We start from the raw sequence: 17,235 nt of genomic DNA on the forward strand, positions 1-17,235 counted from the left end.
CAGAGGCCAAGTCTTCTCTCCCAGATATAATGATGGAAGACCTGGGGGGGAAAAATCAATGGCTTCCCAGGAGGGGCTTTGATTCTCAACCACCAGAGTTCCCAGACTAAACAAGTGCTTCTCAAACTCTTACCACAGGAGGCAGCCTCCAGATCCTGTTAAAATGTAGGCTGGGATCCAGCAGGGCTGAGCTGGGGTCTGAAATTCTTCATGTCTAACAAGTTCTCAGGGGCGCTGATGCTGCTAGCCCAGAGACCACCCTTTCAGTAACATGGCCCAGGATCATTTTCAAGGACGTCTGTAATCCTTCCCCCAAGAACTTACTAAGCATCTATAGCATGTCCAGCGCGCAATAGGCACTCTGGAGGACTCAGTGTGGTTCACCAGGAAATGCGTGCAGTTCAGTGGCAGAGGGCATCAGGAGCACGTGCAGGAGGCTGTGCCAAATGGCTGCGTGTGCTGAAGGTGTGGAACAGTGGCATCATGAATGCAGTCGTTCTCCAGATTCTTGAAAAGCTAAGTCATTCTGCCTTGGCAACCAGCAATCAGAGGTGTCAGGTGATAGATTAAAACTTGACACCTAATTTGATCTGAAGAGAACCGAAAATAATAAGTACTTTATATTTGTGGAGCGCCTTATTTTTCCAAAGAGCTCTGAGCACTTTACCAACTCCCTCGCCTAGAGAAGGGAGGGTGGAGGGGGAGCTTTAATAACAGTCTTCAAGGTTCAGCCTTTTCATTAGGTGCGAGGTGGCCAGCTGTTCTCAGCGCCCCTTCCTCCCTCCACCTGAGAAGCAACACAAGACAAAAGGGCTTTGCTTACATGCCGTAGGGGAAGGATGGACTGGGGAAGGGGTTGTGTGAACAGGAGGGCATGCTGGGGGAGGTAGTGGAGCTCCCTGAAAAAAACTTCTTACCATCCCAGCTTAGCCACTTCCTGGTGGTAACACTTTGGCCAACTGTTCAATGAGGGAGTGGACCAAACACTTTAAAAGGCTCCCCCTGAGCCCTCTGTCCTACAGTGTGTGGCATTCGACTCTCCCAGTGGGGCCAGGATGGAACAGGAGTGCATATGGATGGGTAGACCCTGGAGGCTCCTGTCTAGCCCAGAGGGAACCAAAACTCTTTGGTCTAAGAGAACACCTGCCCTGCCTGATGAGGTGGAAGGTCCTGCTGTCACCACGTCCTCCTATCCCTCCCAGCTGAGCCACTTTACCCTGGCTGCAGGCCTTCCGCATCTGGGGCTCACACAGGGCCAGACTCACTCTGAGCTGTCTCTCGCAGGTACCTTATGGAGAGCGACCAAAGTTAGTCATTCCTGCCAACTCAGCATTCCCAATATTCCCCTCTACTCCCTTTTACCCACTTCCATTGAGTGAAACTGGCTTAACCACTCCAATCTGGAGAAGAAACTAGTCAGGTTCTCTGGGCCCCATGTTTAACCATAGGGCAACTGGACATTGGAAGATTTGGGTACCTATATCGGGAGAAGAAAAGTGACTTTGATACCAGTCTGTATGGCTGGTATTTCCCCCAGATGCAGACTGTTGGTCCCCAGTGTCTGCAGTCCTGGGACGCTGCACTTCTCCTTTAGAGCCTTTTGTCATTCTGATAGCACTGCACTGTTAGCCTGTAAGTCAGGGAAGTGAAGGACCAGTGTCTTGGAACTGGAAAAACCTTGGAGATGAAGCTAATGCAACACTTTGTTTCATAGGTAAGAAAAGCTAAGATGGAAAAGGAGGAAGCGACTTGTCTGAAGGAACCCACAGCTTGTCAGTACCACAGCCAGATCTAGAATCTAGGGCTTTGCCACTGCATGGTGCTTCTGTCTTGTCCCGTGCTCCGTGACTGGGATCTGCTACTGAAAAACAGGTGTTCAGTTCTTTTTCAGTCCTTCTTGCTTCTGTCTCAAAGCAGAACAGTTCTTCAGCTCAAGGGGTCCTGGCCCACTTCCCTCTTCCTTCCTGGGCTGCTAGCTAAATCTCTTTCTGTGATCTTTGTCATTGGTGACAATGTGCAGCATGGAGCAAAAAATAGCAGTTTGATTTTTTTTTTTCCCACGTTCCAAGTTGAGCTTGAAGTGCTGGCAGTTTAAAACGAACTACACAAATAAATCTTGTTTTGACTCATAGTCCAGGGGGTGGATAAATATGGAAACCCCCAAGATATAATTTTGCAGTCATTTTTTTCTTAGCATAACTGCATGCTTTAATGTGCTGAGAAATTTTTTTGTTCTGGCTCCAGAGAAATAGCAGCACTATCCCAGCTAAGTGCTTTTTCATGCCTCCCAGCAAATAGATATTAAAACACACAGACACACACACACACAACCAACCAAACCCTACAGCTGCACATTCTGAGCTCAATGCCAATCCTCTGCTCCAAGTTGACAGCTCTTGTTATTTAAAGTCAGAGACGGGTGATCTTTTGAATTTCAACAAGTCTGTCTCCCAACAAGCTCAAGTTCAGAGAAAGGCAGCTAAGATGATTAAAGGTCTAGGGAGGGTTCTCTGTTAAAGGATCATAGAACAGTGAATGGCTTTAGATGAGAGACACAGAGAGGAGATTCATCCGAGCTAAGTCACGTGGAAAGATGGAGGCAGAACCAGGGCACAGCTCACTTCTCCCAAAGAGAGATTGTGTGCCCAGCAAGGAAGCTGCGATGTCGTCACCCTTACCTGTCATGCCTATGGGATTTTAGCAATATTAACCAAGGAGGCTGATGGACCTGAGACTTGTTCACCATCCCCAGTGGCTTGAAGGAGGTGCACTTTGGACTTGGAAAAGGCAGTGTTGCTTCGTATGGTGGCTAATTATGAGCATCTTCGTGCCATGCAGTTCACAGGCTAAAAACCTAGTTAGGTATGAGGAAGGGACAAGTTTGGGCAATGGTTCAAGACTTTGGGGGGCCAAAGTCAGAAAAGACCGCAAGAAACCTACCCCAGCACCAGCTTCACCTTATGCCCCTATGTCAGAGGCTGATCTTGGGCCACAGTGACGATGATTGCCCCTGATAGCACCCTCTCTGACCCTCCATGTGTTCTCTTTTTTTTTTTCTTTTTTCTTTCTCTCTCCTTTTTTTTCTTTCACTCTCTCTCTCTGTATGTGGTCAAATCTTAGGAGATGGGCCTAACTCTCCTTTATCAGCGGCAGGCCAGGGCCCGTGCAAGTGAGCGCGTTCTCCAGACTCGTTGTGTAAGACAGGAACAATGCCAAAAAACAGAAACCACAGCCCCAGCTGGGGGCTTTGCTTTTTTTTTTTTTTTTTTTTTTGCTCCTTCTAAGCTCCTTTATTTGTATATCCAGGAATTTCTTTAAAAAAAAAAAAATAATGAAAGAAAGTAGACTGCCCCTTCCTTCCCCAGAGACAGCGCTGCGGTTTGTGGTGCGGTGCGTAGGGTCCAGATGTTGGGCTTATGACTCATTTCCTACCTCATCCTGTTGGATCATTCAGTATCCACCATCCACCCATTCCAAATAACAACAAAATCCGGGTTAGAATTCTGCTCTGGGATTTCAAGTCTGATGCTCATATTTTCAGAGTTTCCATGTCAAGAAATCCCACAAGGCTTAGTCATTCCTCACACATAAGTCTACAAATATCTCTCTCTGCTGTGCTCTAAACAGCAAGCTGTTTGGCCCATTTCCCTGCTTCCTCCTCTTTTCTTCCTTTTCTGTGAAAAACTCTTCACATGAGTATTCTGTGGCACAGCACAGACAAGGGGGTATTCTCATTAACTAGGGCTGTGGCTAATAGGGAGCCACAGAGTTCTGTAGACGCCTCAAGTGGGTTTCTTGCTTTCAAGTAGTTTGAATATGATGCAATTCAGTTAGTACATCAACTAGTGTCCAGAATTTAATCTATTTTTGATGGGTCAGAAAACATTGGAGGATCAACTTATAGGGCCTTCAAGTCATCGTTACGACTATTAATTACCGTCTCACCAGGAGATATCATCGTTAGAGAGTTCTAGTTAATAAGATACGAAGTGGCAGAGATTTGACTGGAAAAAGGAATCCAGAGAAAAGGATTAGAAACCCATGGGCTCATATGCTAAAGAGTCCTCAGAACTCAGTGCCTTTGTTGATGAATGTTCTTTTGGATGCTCTGAGCCTTAACTTTCTCATTTAATGAAGGAGAATTTTTTTTTCCCCACTACTGAACTGCCATATAAACGAATGTGCAGATGAAGGAAACATGGAGGCTTCCTTTCAAATGCAATTCCATCTAAACTTAAAATAGGTGTCCCCGTCAGATGGACTAGAGGCATTTGAACTGCGGAGGTAAAGTAGCCGAAGTGTTGGCAGAACCACGACTGCTGTTTATTACAGCTTCTGTTAGCCCACGGCCCCCTCTGCCTTTGCGGCAATGAGTAACTATTTGTTACCAAATTATGATTAAAAGCCCCTAATTAAATATTTCAAAAGTGAAAATAAAAGCTTTCTTACATGTGAACATTTCCATATCTGCTCACTGAATATCTGTGCACCCTGGGCCCTTTGGCCACACTCAAGGGAGGCGTGTGTAGTGTCCCCTGTCACAGGGTGGGGAGGAGACCAGGGTGCAGGCCCCTGGCTGATAAGCTTTAGACATTAAAGGAATAAATGGGGTGACACTTTGAATAAGCCTCTGACTATTGGCCCAAAAAGCACAGCTACTGTGGCCACACAATTCTCCCTCGCATGGGGCTTTCTTCAGAGCTGGAGCATCCAGTGGCAGGGATCTGTGGTGCCCACGTCCAGCCAGGCACACAGCAGTCATGTGGGGAGCACTGTGGGCTCGGGACTGTGCAGCAGACTCAGGCTCAACCCACAGGGAGCTTTATGTGCCAGTGTGAGGCCTCTGGAGACGCTGCGGCTAACAAAGCAGCTTCCAAAGCACAGCACGTTAACACTCTCCGTCCAGTCCGTCAGATGAAATCTGATCACTTAGGAATGCCCTCAGGGTGCTGTAAGGCCTGGCAAAGGACACACAGTCCATCAGTGTCACCTGTGCCTGCTCCCTGCCTCCTGGACACCTGAGGGCTTGCTGTTCTGTCCTGAGGCAGGGGGGAGGGGGCAGTCATGCCACAGCAGAGGACAGGGAGACACCCAGGGGCAAGTCTCTGGCACCTTGCAGAAGCATAGTGAATGGAGGCTCCAGAAAAGGTGGCTGTCCCGCTCAGCTTTTGGGGTAACTCTATTATGGTCTGGCCTATTGTAGCAGCAGGAGTTAACTCAGGCCAGATGGCATCTGTCCAGCCACCGCCATAATTCTGCCCTCTGGGCTGCACTACGGCTGTTCCTCTCAGCTGGAGCGTCATCTGTTTTGCAGGAGGCTGTGGGAGACCAGGTTCCTGTTCTTCTGCTGGGCAACAAACTGGACAACGAGAAGGAGCGGGAAGTGCCCCGGGGCCTCGGAGAGCAGCTCGCCAAGGTAAAGAGCAGACGAGCCTGGAACCTTCTCTGGAAGCCGTGTAGGGAGAAAGCACCTGGGCAAGCTGAGTGTCCCAGCCCCATGGGAATGGCCCAGCTCCTGTGCACGTAGGTCCTCCCATAGAAAGCCACAGACTGCATGATGGAGTTGGACAGGGACCACCAGGGTACGGGGGATTATCCTGAATCCTCTTCCTTAGAACTCAGGATTGTAAATTCTGAGACGGTAAGAGGTTGTTTATGTCAATCCCCCTTCTGACACTTGAATCCCACCATCTGTATTTCTTCTTGATCACCCTCAGAGATGAAGAACTCCCTATCCGCAAGGCAGTGTGTTCTTTTTTGGCCCACTCTGTTAAAGAGTTTATCCTTTCTATCAAGATTGAGCCTCAAAGCCTTGAACTCAAGATAAGTGCAAGAGATACACTAGAAAGCCTACTGTTAAAATAAGCATCAATCCCCTTGCTTAAGAATGGAATCAGCAGGACTTAATGGAAATCAGACAACAAAACAGGGGCTCCTGGGCTTCTTCCATCACCTCAGCATTTGGTGTTTGTGGAACTGTATATGTGGGAGGAGGGGCTTCTTACCAGCCCTATGCTCTATAATTCTTAATGTTCTAGACCTAAACAGTCACTGCTGAGCTCAGACCCTGGGAAAATGAGCACAGCTGGTAAGATTCAAGGAAAAAGGAGCAAGAAGGGCCTGCCAGCTTTCTATGTGGAAGGTCCCTAAACTTCCATGTTCACAGTCCCAAAGTCCAACAAGCTATGAAAACAAAAAGGGTTTGTGCACTACATATGGCAGAAAAATCTGACCAGAAATGACATGGGGCAACTTACAGTCTTTACCTCACTCTGAGTGACTATTCAGATGTCTCACAGAAGAAATACTAATATGTTTGGTCCTGGAATGCTGTCCTAAACTCACTGAGGGTATTACATCACATGTAGCATATACATGTGTTACTTCTCTAAAATTCAAAAAATTCTGAATTCAAAAATACATCTGGAACCGAAGTCTTAGGCTAAGGAACTGAAGACCTATATTATTACTTTCCCATTTTTCTTTTTGTTTCTTTTTTTTCTTTTTGAATGGGGCCAGTGAAAAAAAACTGAAATTTAGGAGTTAGGTGATATATTCAATGATTCCAGAGCTCAACCGTGGTGAGGTCAGAACTTGAAGCTGAAAAGCAAGCCCTGTCTTCCAATTCTAACCCTATGCCCTTCTCTCCATCCCCTTCCCCACCAATGGAGCTACTCTTTGACAGATTGGACTGGAATCTAGGCCAAATAGAGGGTGGACAGGGAGAGATGAGCCCAGGGGGCAGGATGGAGAGGGCAGAGTACGGTGCTGGGCCTGCAGTGGGGGGTGGGGAAGCTCTAGCAGAGCCTCCTGAGCCTGCCACAGCAGCCCCACTCAGCTGGCCTGCATCCCTACAGGGCATCGGCCTCCAGGAGAGACATCTAAAAGCAAGGGCTCCCTGTCATCAGCACTGTGGCAGTGAAGCCAGTGATCTTTTAATGGAAGTGATAAATGGCATAGGATGAGCCTAAGCCAAGGACACCCCCACCGTGCACACAGCCCAGCCTCATCCTAATGAGGTGATGGACAGTCATCCTGGGCACAGCCTGGGCAGCTGGACTGTTAATTAACTGGGGTGAAGCAGAATTACTACTGGAGTGCCTCCCGACATCTGCCCTGAAGGCCCACGCAATGCTAGTGTCCTGGGGAAAGGATACCACTAGGAAGCTCTGCCGTGGACTAAACATGTGCCCTCTACAGGCCAACCACATGCCCTCTCTGGCCTCTGTTTCCCCGCCTATGAAGTGGGAAGATAGTAACTGACCCAGCCTTTGTGTCTCTGAGCACATCACAGGCTCGTGTAAACATGGAATGAGAATGCGCCCCCACTCAAGAGGCGCTGAGACAGTGTGTGGTTTTGTTGTTTAACAGTTGTTACAGCTCACCTGGGAGATGGTTAGATAGAAATCAGCCACGCACAGAGTGAGGAGGGGCAGCAGGCGGGCTGGGGGCCTGCAGGCACATGCAGACAGGGTCTCCCACCACCCCGCCCCACAGCCCCCTCTTGCTCCCAGAGCTCTTGTTTATTCCCTCTGTTTCGTGATTCTAGGAGAACAATCTGATCTTCTATGAATGCAGTGCCTATTCAGGTCACAACACCAAGGAGTCCCTGCTCCATCTAGCCAGGTAAAGAGACACACTGACCAGTAAAGGCTCTGCCTGGTCCAGCCAGGCCAGCCTGGGTGGGCCCAGTGTTTCCCTCACCCAGACCTCCCCTCTGGGCCTCCTTTCTCCCTGTCTGCCCGAGCACTCTGAGCTTGGGCCGCAGGGGCCTAGGCCTTTGTGTGGGATTTCAGTGATGCGTGGTAGCCTTCTGAAACACAGTGATATTAAGAAAGAAAGCATCCCTGCCTGCCGCCGCCCCCCCCCAGCTGCAGTCTTCTGAGTTATAAAGGCAAGGCTGCCTTTTCCCAGGGATTCTCTTTTTAAATGCAAATTCTCTTGGGAAAGGTCAGATCACAGGGCTTGACACTGGCTAAATACCTTAGCAGGGATTCCTTGGCAGGCAGCTGGGAGCAAGAATAGGTTATAATATGGATTGGGGTAGGGGGGCAGGAAGCAGAGTAAGAAGGGGCTATGATGGGGAGTCTGTCAGAGGTAACCAAGGTAATGGTGCTGAAAGGACCAGTTATGTGCAAAGACGGCCTACACCAGAAGTTAAGACTACAGAAACACACTGGCACCCACTGTCGGTACTTTGCCATTCATTTCACTTCATCCATCTAACACTTAACAGCGCCTAGTTTATGCTCAGCACTTGTTCTAGGACATTTAGAGATTTTTATTTTAGTAATTAAGAACAACTCCTCTGTGCATGAGAGAGGTTATGGGGTGATAGGGTACCCTGAGGAAAAGTTCTAGGCTTTTCTTTGCCACTGACTCCCTGGGCAAGTCACCCCACCTCTCTAAGCTTCGTTGGTTACCTAGGAACATCAGGAGTACCTTCCTTCCCTGTCCACTCACAGGTGGTTGTGAGAATCAAAGGAGAGGCCTGTGTGTAGAGATAGAGGCTCCAAGAACACTTTCACCTGTGGTGAAACGTTTCAAGTAGAAAGCGGAGCGGAGGGGCTTGCCTACCATCATTTTTAGTCCCTCACCTCCTACATTTAATCTGGAGCTGTGGCCACACAGCACAGCCCTCAGTGGAGTTAACTAATATATTTTGGGGCCTCTCCTCTGTGCCAGTTCCTACAGTAGGCTGCGGAGGCACAGAGACAGAAGACAGTCTCTGTCCTCGGGCAGCTTGTTCCCTGGTGGCCAAGGACACAGCACATTATGATTCGGGTCATGGGTTGTGACAGAGGGATGGTTGGAGTGCTGTGTCAGGAGCACTCAGGCCAACCCGAAGGATCAGGGGAGGCTTCCCAGAGGAGGTGTCTTGAAGGATCTAGGCTGACTAAGCTCCCTGGCTTTCCAGTCGAGCCATGCACCTGCCCTGCCCGGGGGGAGGCGCTCACTCCTCTCTCTGATGCCGTCCAAGGGTTGTTCTTCTCTCCATCTTGCCCAGATATTGTAGATCCAGAGTGGCTGCTCCAGCTGGTCATCTCCCAGGCTTAGCAGCCTCTCCACTAATGACACCATCCCTTCCCCTTTCCCAGGTTTCTCAAGGAGCAAGAAGATACAGCAAGGAAGGACACCATGCAGGTCGGCCACCCCGCCAAGAAGAAATCCTGCTGCGGCTGACAGAAAGCCTCCAGGGACCGTCCCCACCCAAGCCTGAGGTCACAAGGTGGCCTGCACACAGGCCCCTGCGCAGATCAAGACCCACCGAGACCTTTGTCCTTGTTGGTCACTCACCTTCCCGAAAAGGAAGGGAAACACATTCAGTCGGGAGAGCCACTCTTGGGGCACCTTGGAGTCTTGTCTCCGCTTTCTCTGTCTAGACCCCAGATGCCCACCCTCTTTCTTATTGTTTTTTTTTTTTTTTCTCCAGCTTGGTTTCCCGGGGCAAAGAAACAGGTGGGTTTTTCTAGAAAAGCCACCATATGTCTTCTCCATCTCTCTCCTCCTTCCCTTGCCCTTAGGAGCACTGCCGTTGCCATGGCAACTGTGCAAGGCCAGACTTGCTGCCTCCTGCAGGCCAAAGATACACCACTCAGGTGATGCCAGCGTGGCTTGTCTGGCTTTGGCTCCTGTTCTCTGGAAGCCAAACAGATGCTCTTGATACATGTTTCATGGACCTTGAGACACCTGAGTCATTGAGTGAGGCAAACCAGGGTGGCCACATTCTAGTCCACCCTCCAACCCTCTCTGCAGCACCAGGCCCACTGTATTTGCCCCCTTGGGTTCTTGCAATGGTGCCTTACAGAGAACCCTTCCTCCTCACCCCCACCTATAACCCAGACTCCAAGGTGGACTGTGGGTGAAAATGTATGCCTGGGGTTAGGGAGTAGGCTTACTTCCTACTTAACTTTGACTAAGAGATGAGAAGAAAACTGGTGGAAAAAACCATCTGCTGCTAAACAGAGCGACCATTTCTGGAGGGTATAAATAAGGTATATATAGCCATATAAAGCCATTTTCTAAATGTTTCTCAAAATAGCTCTTCGAAAAACCGTACATGATGATTAACGGGGTAGATTGACATTCCAGCAATGAGGCCCAACACGAGGTCCACAGTTACCGACTTCATTTTATTTTATTTTATTTTATTCCAGAAAATTGTAATTTTTTTAAAGTGGGGCTGTGATGATGCTTTTGCTTGAAAAGTGAATGGAGAGTAGCCACTGTCTGCAGCACCCCTGTGACAGCAGCAGCGCAGGGCACTTGGACAGAGGGCAAGATCTGGGCCCCTGGGGGCTGCCTACAGCTGGGGGCGATGAGTTCCAGGCCAGTCTGGCACCACACTGGCTGTCAGGGCTTTCTTGCCCTGGGTGACAGTCTGGAGGAAACTATGACAAGATCACTGCTAATTATAAATTCTAGAACTGCTGACCCAGCTCCCATAGGAAAGTGGGGATCCACACCCAGGTGGGGTATGCAGAGACGGAGAGGGGCAGAAAGTGTCCATAGGCCCCCAAGAAGATGGTTGAAGATAACCCATGCATAACTAAATGACAGGGGAGAAGCCACTTGCCAAAGCTCTTCCCAAAAAGAGTCAGAGCCCCTACAGGTCACCAGGCAAGGGCCTGGGACCAGGGGGCCCATGGAGGATGCTGAATGAAAACAAAGACAGGGCAGCAGGAGGCATGCAGTGCTAGAGCAAGCCAGCTCCTTCCTGGGCTCCCACCTCACCAGTGAGTGAAGGTGGGTTGTTTAGTGCTGCAGGCTTTTCCTGCTCAGATGTTTGTGAGGACATATTCACTTTCTAAGGAAGACTAGCTCCTGAACTCCAGCCCAAAGTGGAAAAGAACTCTGGAAACTCCTTTCTCCTAGGGAAGGGCAGTGGTGGTGGTCTCCTTAGTAGGGTGTGGCAGGAAGAGGGGATGCATGGGTCACCCAGAGGTGGCCCCCAATCTCCATGAATGTGTGAAGGGCAGAGTGGAAGGCAGGGATGGCCGTGCAAAAAGTAAACCAGCTCACCTGCTCAGACACAAAAAGAAATGGCAATTGGCTATCCCTAAGGGTACCTAATCCCACAGGTGCCTTTATCCCCAGCACCTTGTCCCTGGCTTGGGGCTACATTTGTCCACATAGAAGAATGGCATGCAAGATTTAGGGCAGGTGGGATGACTGTGGTGCCTGGCCTTCTGGCATGCAGCGTAAATCCCATAGTTCTTCACGGGGCTAGGCAGAGAGAGGGGCAGAGATGGCCTCTAGGCCTCTACAGCTCCCTTCTCCACACTTAAAAAAGAATAGAGGATGAGGACTTCTGAGGGCCCCTCCTGTTCCTTTTAAGCTGCCATGTTGATCAGAGCCATCCCAGTGGCTGTTACCCTGGCACAGAGGCTGGCACAGAAACCTGGCTCTGTCCCATTAATACTGCTGCAGAGACCTTGAGCAAGCCCCTGACTAGGTTTCACATTCTTCTATAGATTGGAGCGTTTGATGTCTGCTTCACAAGGACAGTTTAAGTATTAAATAAAGTCATGCAGATAAAGTACTTAGTACAGTGGCCAGCACCTAAGACGTGTAAATGGTAAGGATTGTTTTCGTTGTCAACACTGAGTTGCTTCCCAGGCCACTTGCCTGGTTTCAGTTTCATATTTAGAAACAGCTAACATTTACCAAGTGTCTACCTGGAACTGGGCACTTGGACAAACACAACCTGGTTTGTGCATGTTTGCCCAGTCCATTTCCCTGGGTTCTGAGCTCATTTCCAGCCTTGCCATCTTTTCTTCCTGATTTCCTGATCAGTGCCTGTCTCCTTCCAGTGCCTATTGCCAGACCTCAGCCCCTGTCTGCTCTCCCTCCCTCTGTATGATTCTCCAGGATTCATACAGTAGCTCAGACTAGGTCACAGCTCCTGGGTATTCCCTGTGAATGACCATGCCTACCTCGCACCTGCTCCCCTGTTCTGACTCCTTCTACTTCTTCTGGGGCGTGCTGCTGCCCTCATCCCCCAGCTGCCAAATCAGGAACCTCATCACCCAACCAATGCCCTAGCCACTCTGCTCCTTGTCAAGCATTTGTTTCCCTTCACAGTTTCTTTGGGGTCTTTTTATTGCCCTGTGACACCCTAGCTTTATCTCTCCTGTAGCCTTCTCTGTTCTTAAAACCTCCACCCAATGCTTGGACTCTCCTCCCCTCTTCTTGGACTCCTCTCCTCCCAGCCCCTGGGCCCAGGCATAGCTATACACTTTATCAAAAATGGCTCAACTCTTTGTCTGTCACTAGCAGTCACTGCTGCAAAGGAGTTTGAAACCAATTTCAGCTAAAGTATTAATAGAAATGGCAGCTTTGGGGCCATATTTACACCTTACAGAGGACACTAAGGGAGGTAAGCCTTTAACCCACAGGAATTAGTCCCTAGTGGTAGGATATTAAGCACCAAAAAGGGTCATGAGATAAAATATTTAGGACAGAGCTGCCTTCTCCTTTATTCTCCTTAGAGACCTCAATTTTCTTCATGTATTCATGGGCTTTATTGCTAGGTTCAAGTATATTTATAATTGTGAAGTCTTCTGTATAGATTGATTTTTTATCACTATAAAGAGTCCTCTGTCTGTAGTAACAATTTTTGCCGTAAAGTCTATCATTAGTACAGCTGCTCCAGCCCTCCTTTTCTTGCTGTTTGCATTGTGTATCTTTCACATCCTTCTACTTTCAAGCTTTCTGTGCCTGAGAATCTAAAATGAGTCTTTTGTAGACAGAAAATTGTTGGGTCATGTTTTTAAATCTATTTTTCCAATCTCTTTTAGTTGGAAAATTTAATTTGTTTACATTTAATATAATTAAAGATTTGTATGCCATTTTGCTATTTCTTTTCTATACAGCATTATCTTTTTTATTCCTGTATTCTTTCATTACTGCCTTCTTTTATGTTAAGTATTTTATAGATTACCATTTTAGTCCTCTTATTTCATTTACTGTATACCTTTTTTTAAAAAAAAATCAAATTAGTATGAGGGTACAGCTTTTTAGGTTACATTGTTTTCAGTTCTAAGATAAAGTTGAAGTTGTACTTGAGCCCTTCACCCAGGGGCATGCTGAACACCTTCACATTGTGACAATAGGTGAGATCCTGCCAGATGTACTATATACCTTTTGACCTTTTTATTTTGTTTGTTTGTTTGTTTGTTTTAGGCAGTTGCCTTGGGGATTACCAATATCTCAATTTATAATAATCTGTTTGGAGTAATACCAGCTTAATAGTATACAAAAAGATCACTCCTATGTCATTCAATTCTCCCTTGCCTGATGTTATTAGATCACAAATTACTAATATATCTCTATATACTTTGTTCTTACCAACTTAGATTTATGATTATTGCTTTATACAGTTGTCCTTTAAACCAGATAGAAACAAAGGAAGCTACAAACAAAAAATAAATTCACATTGTCTTTTATATTTAGCTATGTAATTCCTTTACCAGTGCCTTTGTTTCTCCTTATTAATTCAGATTACTATCTCATGCTTTTTCATTTTAGTCTGAAGTATCTCTTTAATATAGAGAATACTTTATAAGGCAAGCCTGTGAAAAACCCTCTCAGTGTCTGTTTATCTAGAAATGTCTTCATTTAACCTTCATTTTTAATAGATAGTTTTGCCAGATACAGAATTCTGGGTTGAGAGGTTCTTTTCTTTCAGCACTTTGTGCTGCCTCCATGGCCTTTGTGGTTTCTAATGTGAAGTCAGCTGTTCAGCTCATTGAGGATCCCGCATGTCTATTGCACTGCTTTTCTCTTTGTGCTTTCAACATTCTTTGGTTTGGCTTTCAGCACTTTGAATGTGATGTGTCCAGCTATGAATCTCTTTGAGTTGGGCTTTGTTCAGCTTCTTGGGTAAGTAGGTTAATCATTTTCATCAAATTTGGGAAGTTTTTGGTCATTATTTCTTCAAATATTCTTTCTATAATACCTCTTTCTCCCTCTTATTTCCTTCTGGGACTCTCATTATGTGTATTTCGCATGTGTAATAGTGTCCCACGGGTTTCTGAGGCTCTATTCACTATTATTTCTCCATTTCTGTATGTATTCCTCAGACTCAGACTGGATCATCTCAATTGACCTGTCTTCAAGTCCACTGATTCTTTTTTCTGCCTACTCAAATATGTTTTGGGGCCTTGCTGGTGAATCTTTCATTTCCATTATTGTGCTCTTCAGCTCCAGAATTTCTATCTGATTCTTTAATTTTCCATCTTCTTGATTCTCTGTTTAGTGAGACATTTTATCATACTTTCCTTTAGTTTTTTGGGTATGATTGATTTCCTTTAAACATATTTAAAATGGTTTAGATTTATGGTTTCTAAGACATCCAATAGGTAGTCATCTGCCCTTGTACACAAATCAAGTTCTGCTTGCCATCCCTGCTTCCTTCCTCACACCCCACACATCACAGTTAGGATTCTGTTCTCATTCCTTAGCTCTACCTCTAACCTTCTCCCCCAAAGTATCTCCTTTCTTTTGAATTGTAAGAGGAAGGAGACCTTAGATCTGAGAAACCCTGCCCTCTACCTGAGTTTCTAGAAGGTCCAGTGGAGATGAGCTGCCCAAAGAGGTGTCCAGTTCCTCAGGGAAGTGAAGAGAGGCTAGACTTCTTCACCCAGTGTTCCCTGTTCTGTCAAGAATCCAGACTTCCTGCAAAGCTTCACTCAAAAATAATGCTGGAGAAAGACTGTAAATGGACAAATCTGAAGCTTTTTTAAAAAATAGTTTAATTATGTCAAAATAATGAAATTATAGCATACATGCATACAAAAACCAAGCTTAAGTGGCCTTTTGCTGCTGGTTGTGATGAGAGCCACAACTTGGCTCCTGGGCTTGGTCCTGGGAGTACTCTCACCTCTCCTCCCTTCATCTGGAGAACAGACAGGTTGCACAAACTCCAACCAAGTTTAGCCAAAATCCATAGGATTTTACTTTGTTGGTTATTCCTTCCCTTCTTATCTAGAAATGACAGGATACAAGCACTTTCTAAACTTCCTCCCCCACTTCCTAACTGGATGTTTCCACTAATAGATTAATTGCCTGCAATAGCACTGACAAAGAACACAATAACTCCACCTTCTACCCAATTCAGTGGAGCCAATTTAATCAAAGTGCCCTACTTAGGGAGAACATTGCTGGAAATGATGGGGATTTCGAAACCATATGGTGTTTGGCAGAGGACTTGAAATCGATGTGGAAAAGAGTGCAAGGGAGGTGTGTCATTTATCATCCTGGGTCTAGGGCTGAGTCAGCGCCAAAAACTGACCTCCTCACAAAGGCTGGGACTTCATGAAGCCTTTGGCTATGATTCAGAAGTGGTACTTGGAAGCCCTTGTCATAGCACCAGGACACTTTTCTTCTAACAAATGAGGACTCGTAGTACCAGGGAGGCCCATGCTATCATAGTGAATTATGACTGGATCCATCTGACCTATATAAATAAATAGCACCCCATAAACAACATTGCCATGCTAAGCAAAAATGCCCAAAGAACACAGACAGTGAAAATGATATATTTTTTTAATTGGAAATAGTAATTGAAATATGTGGAGTTCAAAATGAATTTGGGAAATGTGACAGGAGCTGGGATTCACTGAGCATGTGTAGCCCTGGGTCAAGGCCAAAGCGTCAGGATGTGGCCCAGTATCAGGTGCATGGACTCCCCCAGGCTGCTCTGCAGTGATGCTAACTGCACCATTCTGGGTGGTGCTTATTTACACACACTGCCCACAGGACTTTAATGAGCTAAACATACTGGATGGAGCCGTGGCTAGGAGCATTCATGCTTGGTACAATGCCTGGCAAATAATGTTTGCTTTGTGAGAGTGGTTGATCAGAGCATCATTTCTCAAGGACCAGGTCCACCCCCTGGGAAGCCACTCCTCTGGAGCCCAAGGTCCCAGAGGCTGGACAACTGGACCATATGGCCTACACAGACCCATAGGATTTGCCTGGCTGGTTCAAATGAGGTGCTGCCTCTGGCTTTTAAAACAAAGTGCTGGCATGTTCCAGCTGCTGCAACTCAATTGCCTTTCAGACAGTGTGATGCCCATCAAAGCATCCATCTGAGCACCCTGTGGCCTCCCCAGCTGTCGCTAGTAGCATTCCATTACCTGCAGGCAGCTCAACAACTCAATTTGACTTGGGCTCCATGCTTCTGTGCATAAAAAATGCTTTCCTATGCTGTTCTCCTTCCTGGTGTGAAACCAGCCACCCTTACCCTTACCTGGCTGTCCTCTAGCCCCCAAAGATACGTTCAGAACAAGAGTCTGCACACAGCTGTGTAGGCCTGGGCAAAGCCTGGAACTGCTTGATGCTCTGAGCCTGCTTCTAAATCTGTGAAATAATCTCTCTGCCTGCCTTGCAGGGGAGTGTGAAGGTCAAATGACAACTCTGGGGAAAGAGCTTAGTCAGCTGAAAGGCTCTAAACCAATCATAGTTATTACATCATCATCTGTCTTTACATGCAAGAGACCAAAACAAAATAAAATAGGAAAGAACAAGAAAATCCCATACTTCTTGGAAACTGGAGAAATTAGGGTAACCAGTAAGAACACCTCCCGTTCCCTCAGAAAAGAGAAATAAGTAAATGTGTGTTCTTTGTGTTCTTTGCATCTTCCCATTCTGCTCTGCAGTCGGACTGGTGGCGGCATCACAGGCTGCAAGGTTCTCACCAGCAGGGTTCTGTTCTCATGCATTTTTGCATTTACTGAGGTTCAGTACATAAAGACACTAGGTGGGTGGGTGCATGAATTTTTTTTTGCTCTGTCAAGACTTCAGAGGGCATATTCCTCCTTGACCAACCTTCACACACAGGGTTCATAAAACACTTTCACATTGGAATGATAAATAAAAGTCTGGAGATAGATAGTGGTGATGGTTGCACACAATACTGTGAATGTATTTGATTTCATTGAATTGTATATTTTAGAATGGTTAAAATAATAAATTTTATGTTATATACATCTCACCATAATAAAATTTATTTTAAAAACCACCTTCACAAACATTTATGTTCCATCAATAAATAAAGTATTTGATTGTCTTTGCTCCCCAACAACTGAGGCTCCAAGATACTTAGCATGGTCTCAAACTATACCAAGGGATTGGGGGAGCTGGAAAGGAGGCAACTCACTTATGGCCTTTAGGGCTTCAAGGTACTTGAGGGGAAGAAACACCTAGAAACCCACAGTATAAATTAATAGG

General features: G+C 46.6%; 1 protein-coding gene across 2 annotated transcripts in view; it reads left to right on the forward strand.

Annotated features, from left to right (window-relative positions):
• Window positions 1–9,261, forward strand: part of CRACR2A (calcium release activated channel regulator 2A) — a 121,389-nt gene extending 112,128 nt beyond the window's left edge. For both annotated transcript variants that reach the window (XM_023517072.1, XM_003796430.2), the window contains exons 16-18: window positions 5,315–5,416; window positions 7,550–7,626; window positions 9,099–9,261. In XM_023517072.1, coding sequence (XP_023372840.1) covers window positions 5,315–5,416; window positions 7,550–7,626; window positions 9,099–9,183 — 264 coding nt within the window. In that variant the 3' untranslated portion in view covers window positions 9,184–9,261. The remainder of the gene's footprint in view (window positions 1–5,314; window positions 5,417–7,549; window positions 7,627–9,098) is intronic.
• The last annotated feature ends 7,974 nt before the right edge of the window (window positions 9,262–17,235 follow it).

Source organism: Otolemur garnettii, unplaced genomic scaffold (assembly GCF_000181295.1).
Source record: "Otolemur garnettii isolate 467f Iridium unplaced genomic scaffold, OtoGar3 scaffold00104, whole genome shotgun sequence".
Lineage (NCBI taxonomy): Eukaryota > Metazoa > Chordata > Mammalia > Primates > Galagidae > Otolemur > Otolemur garnettii.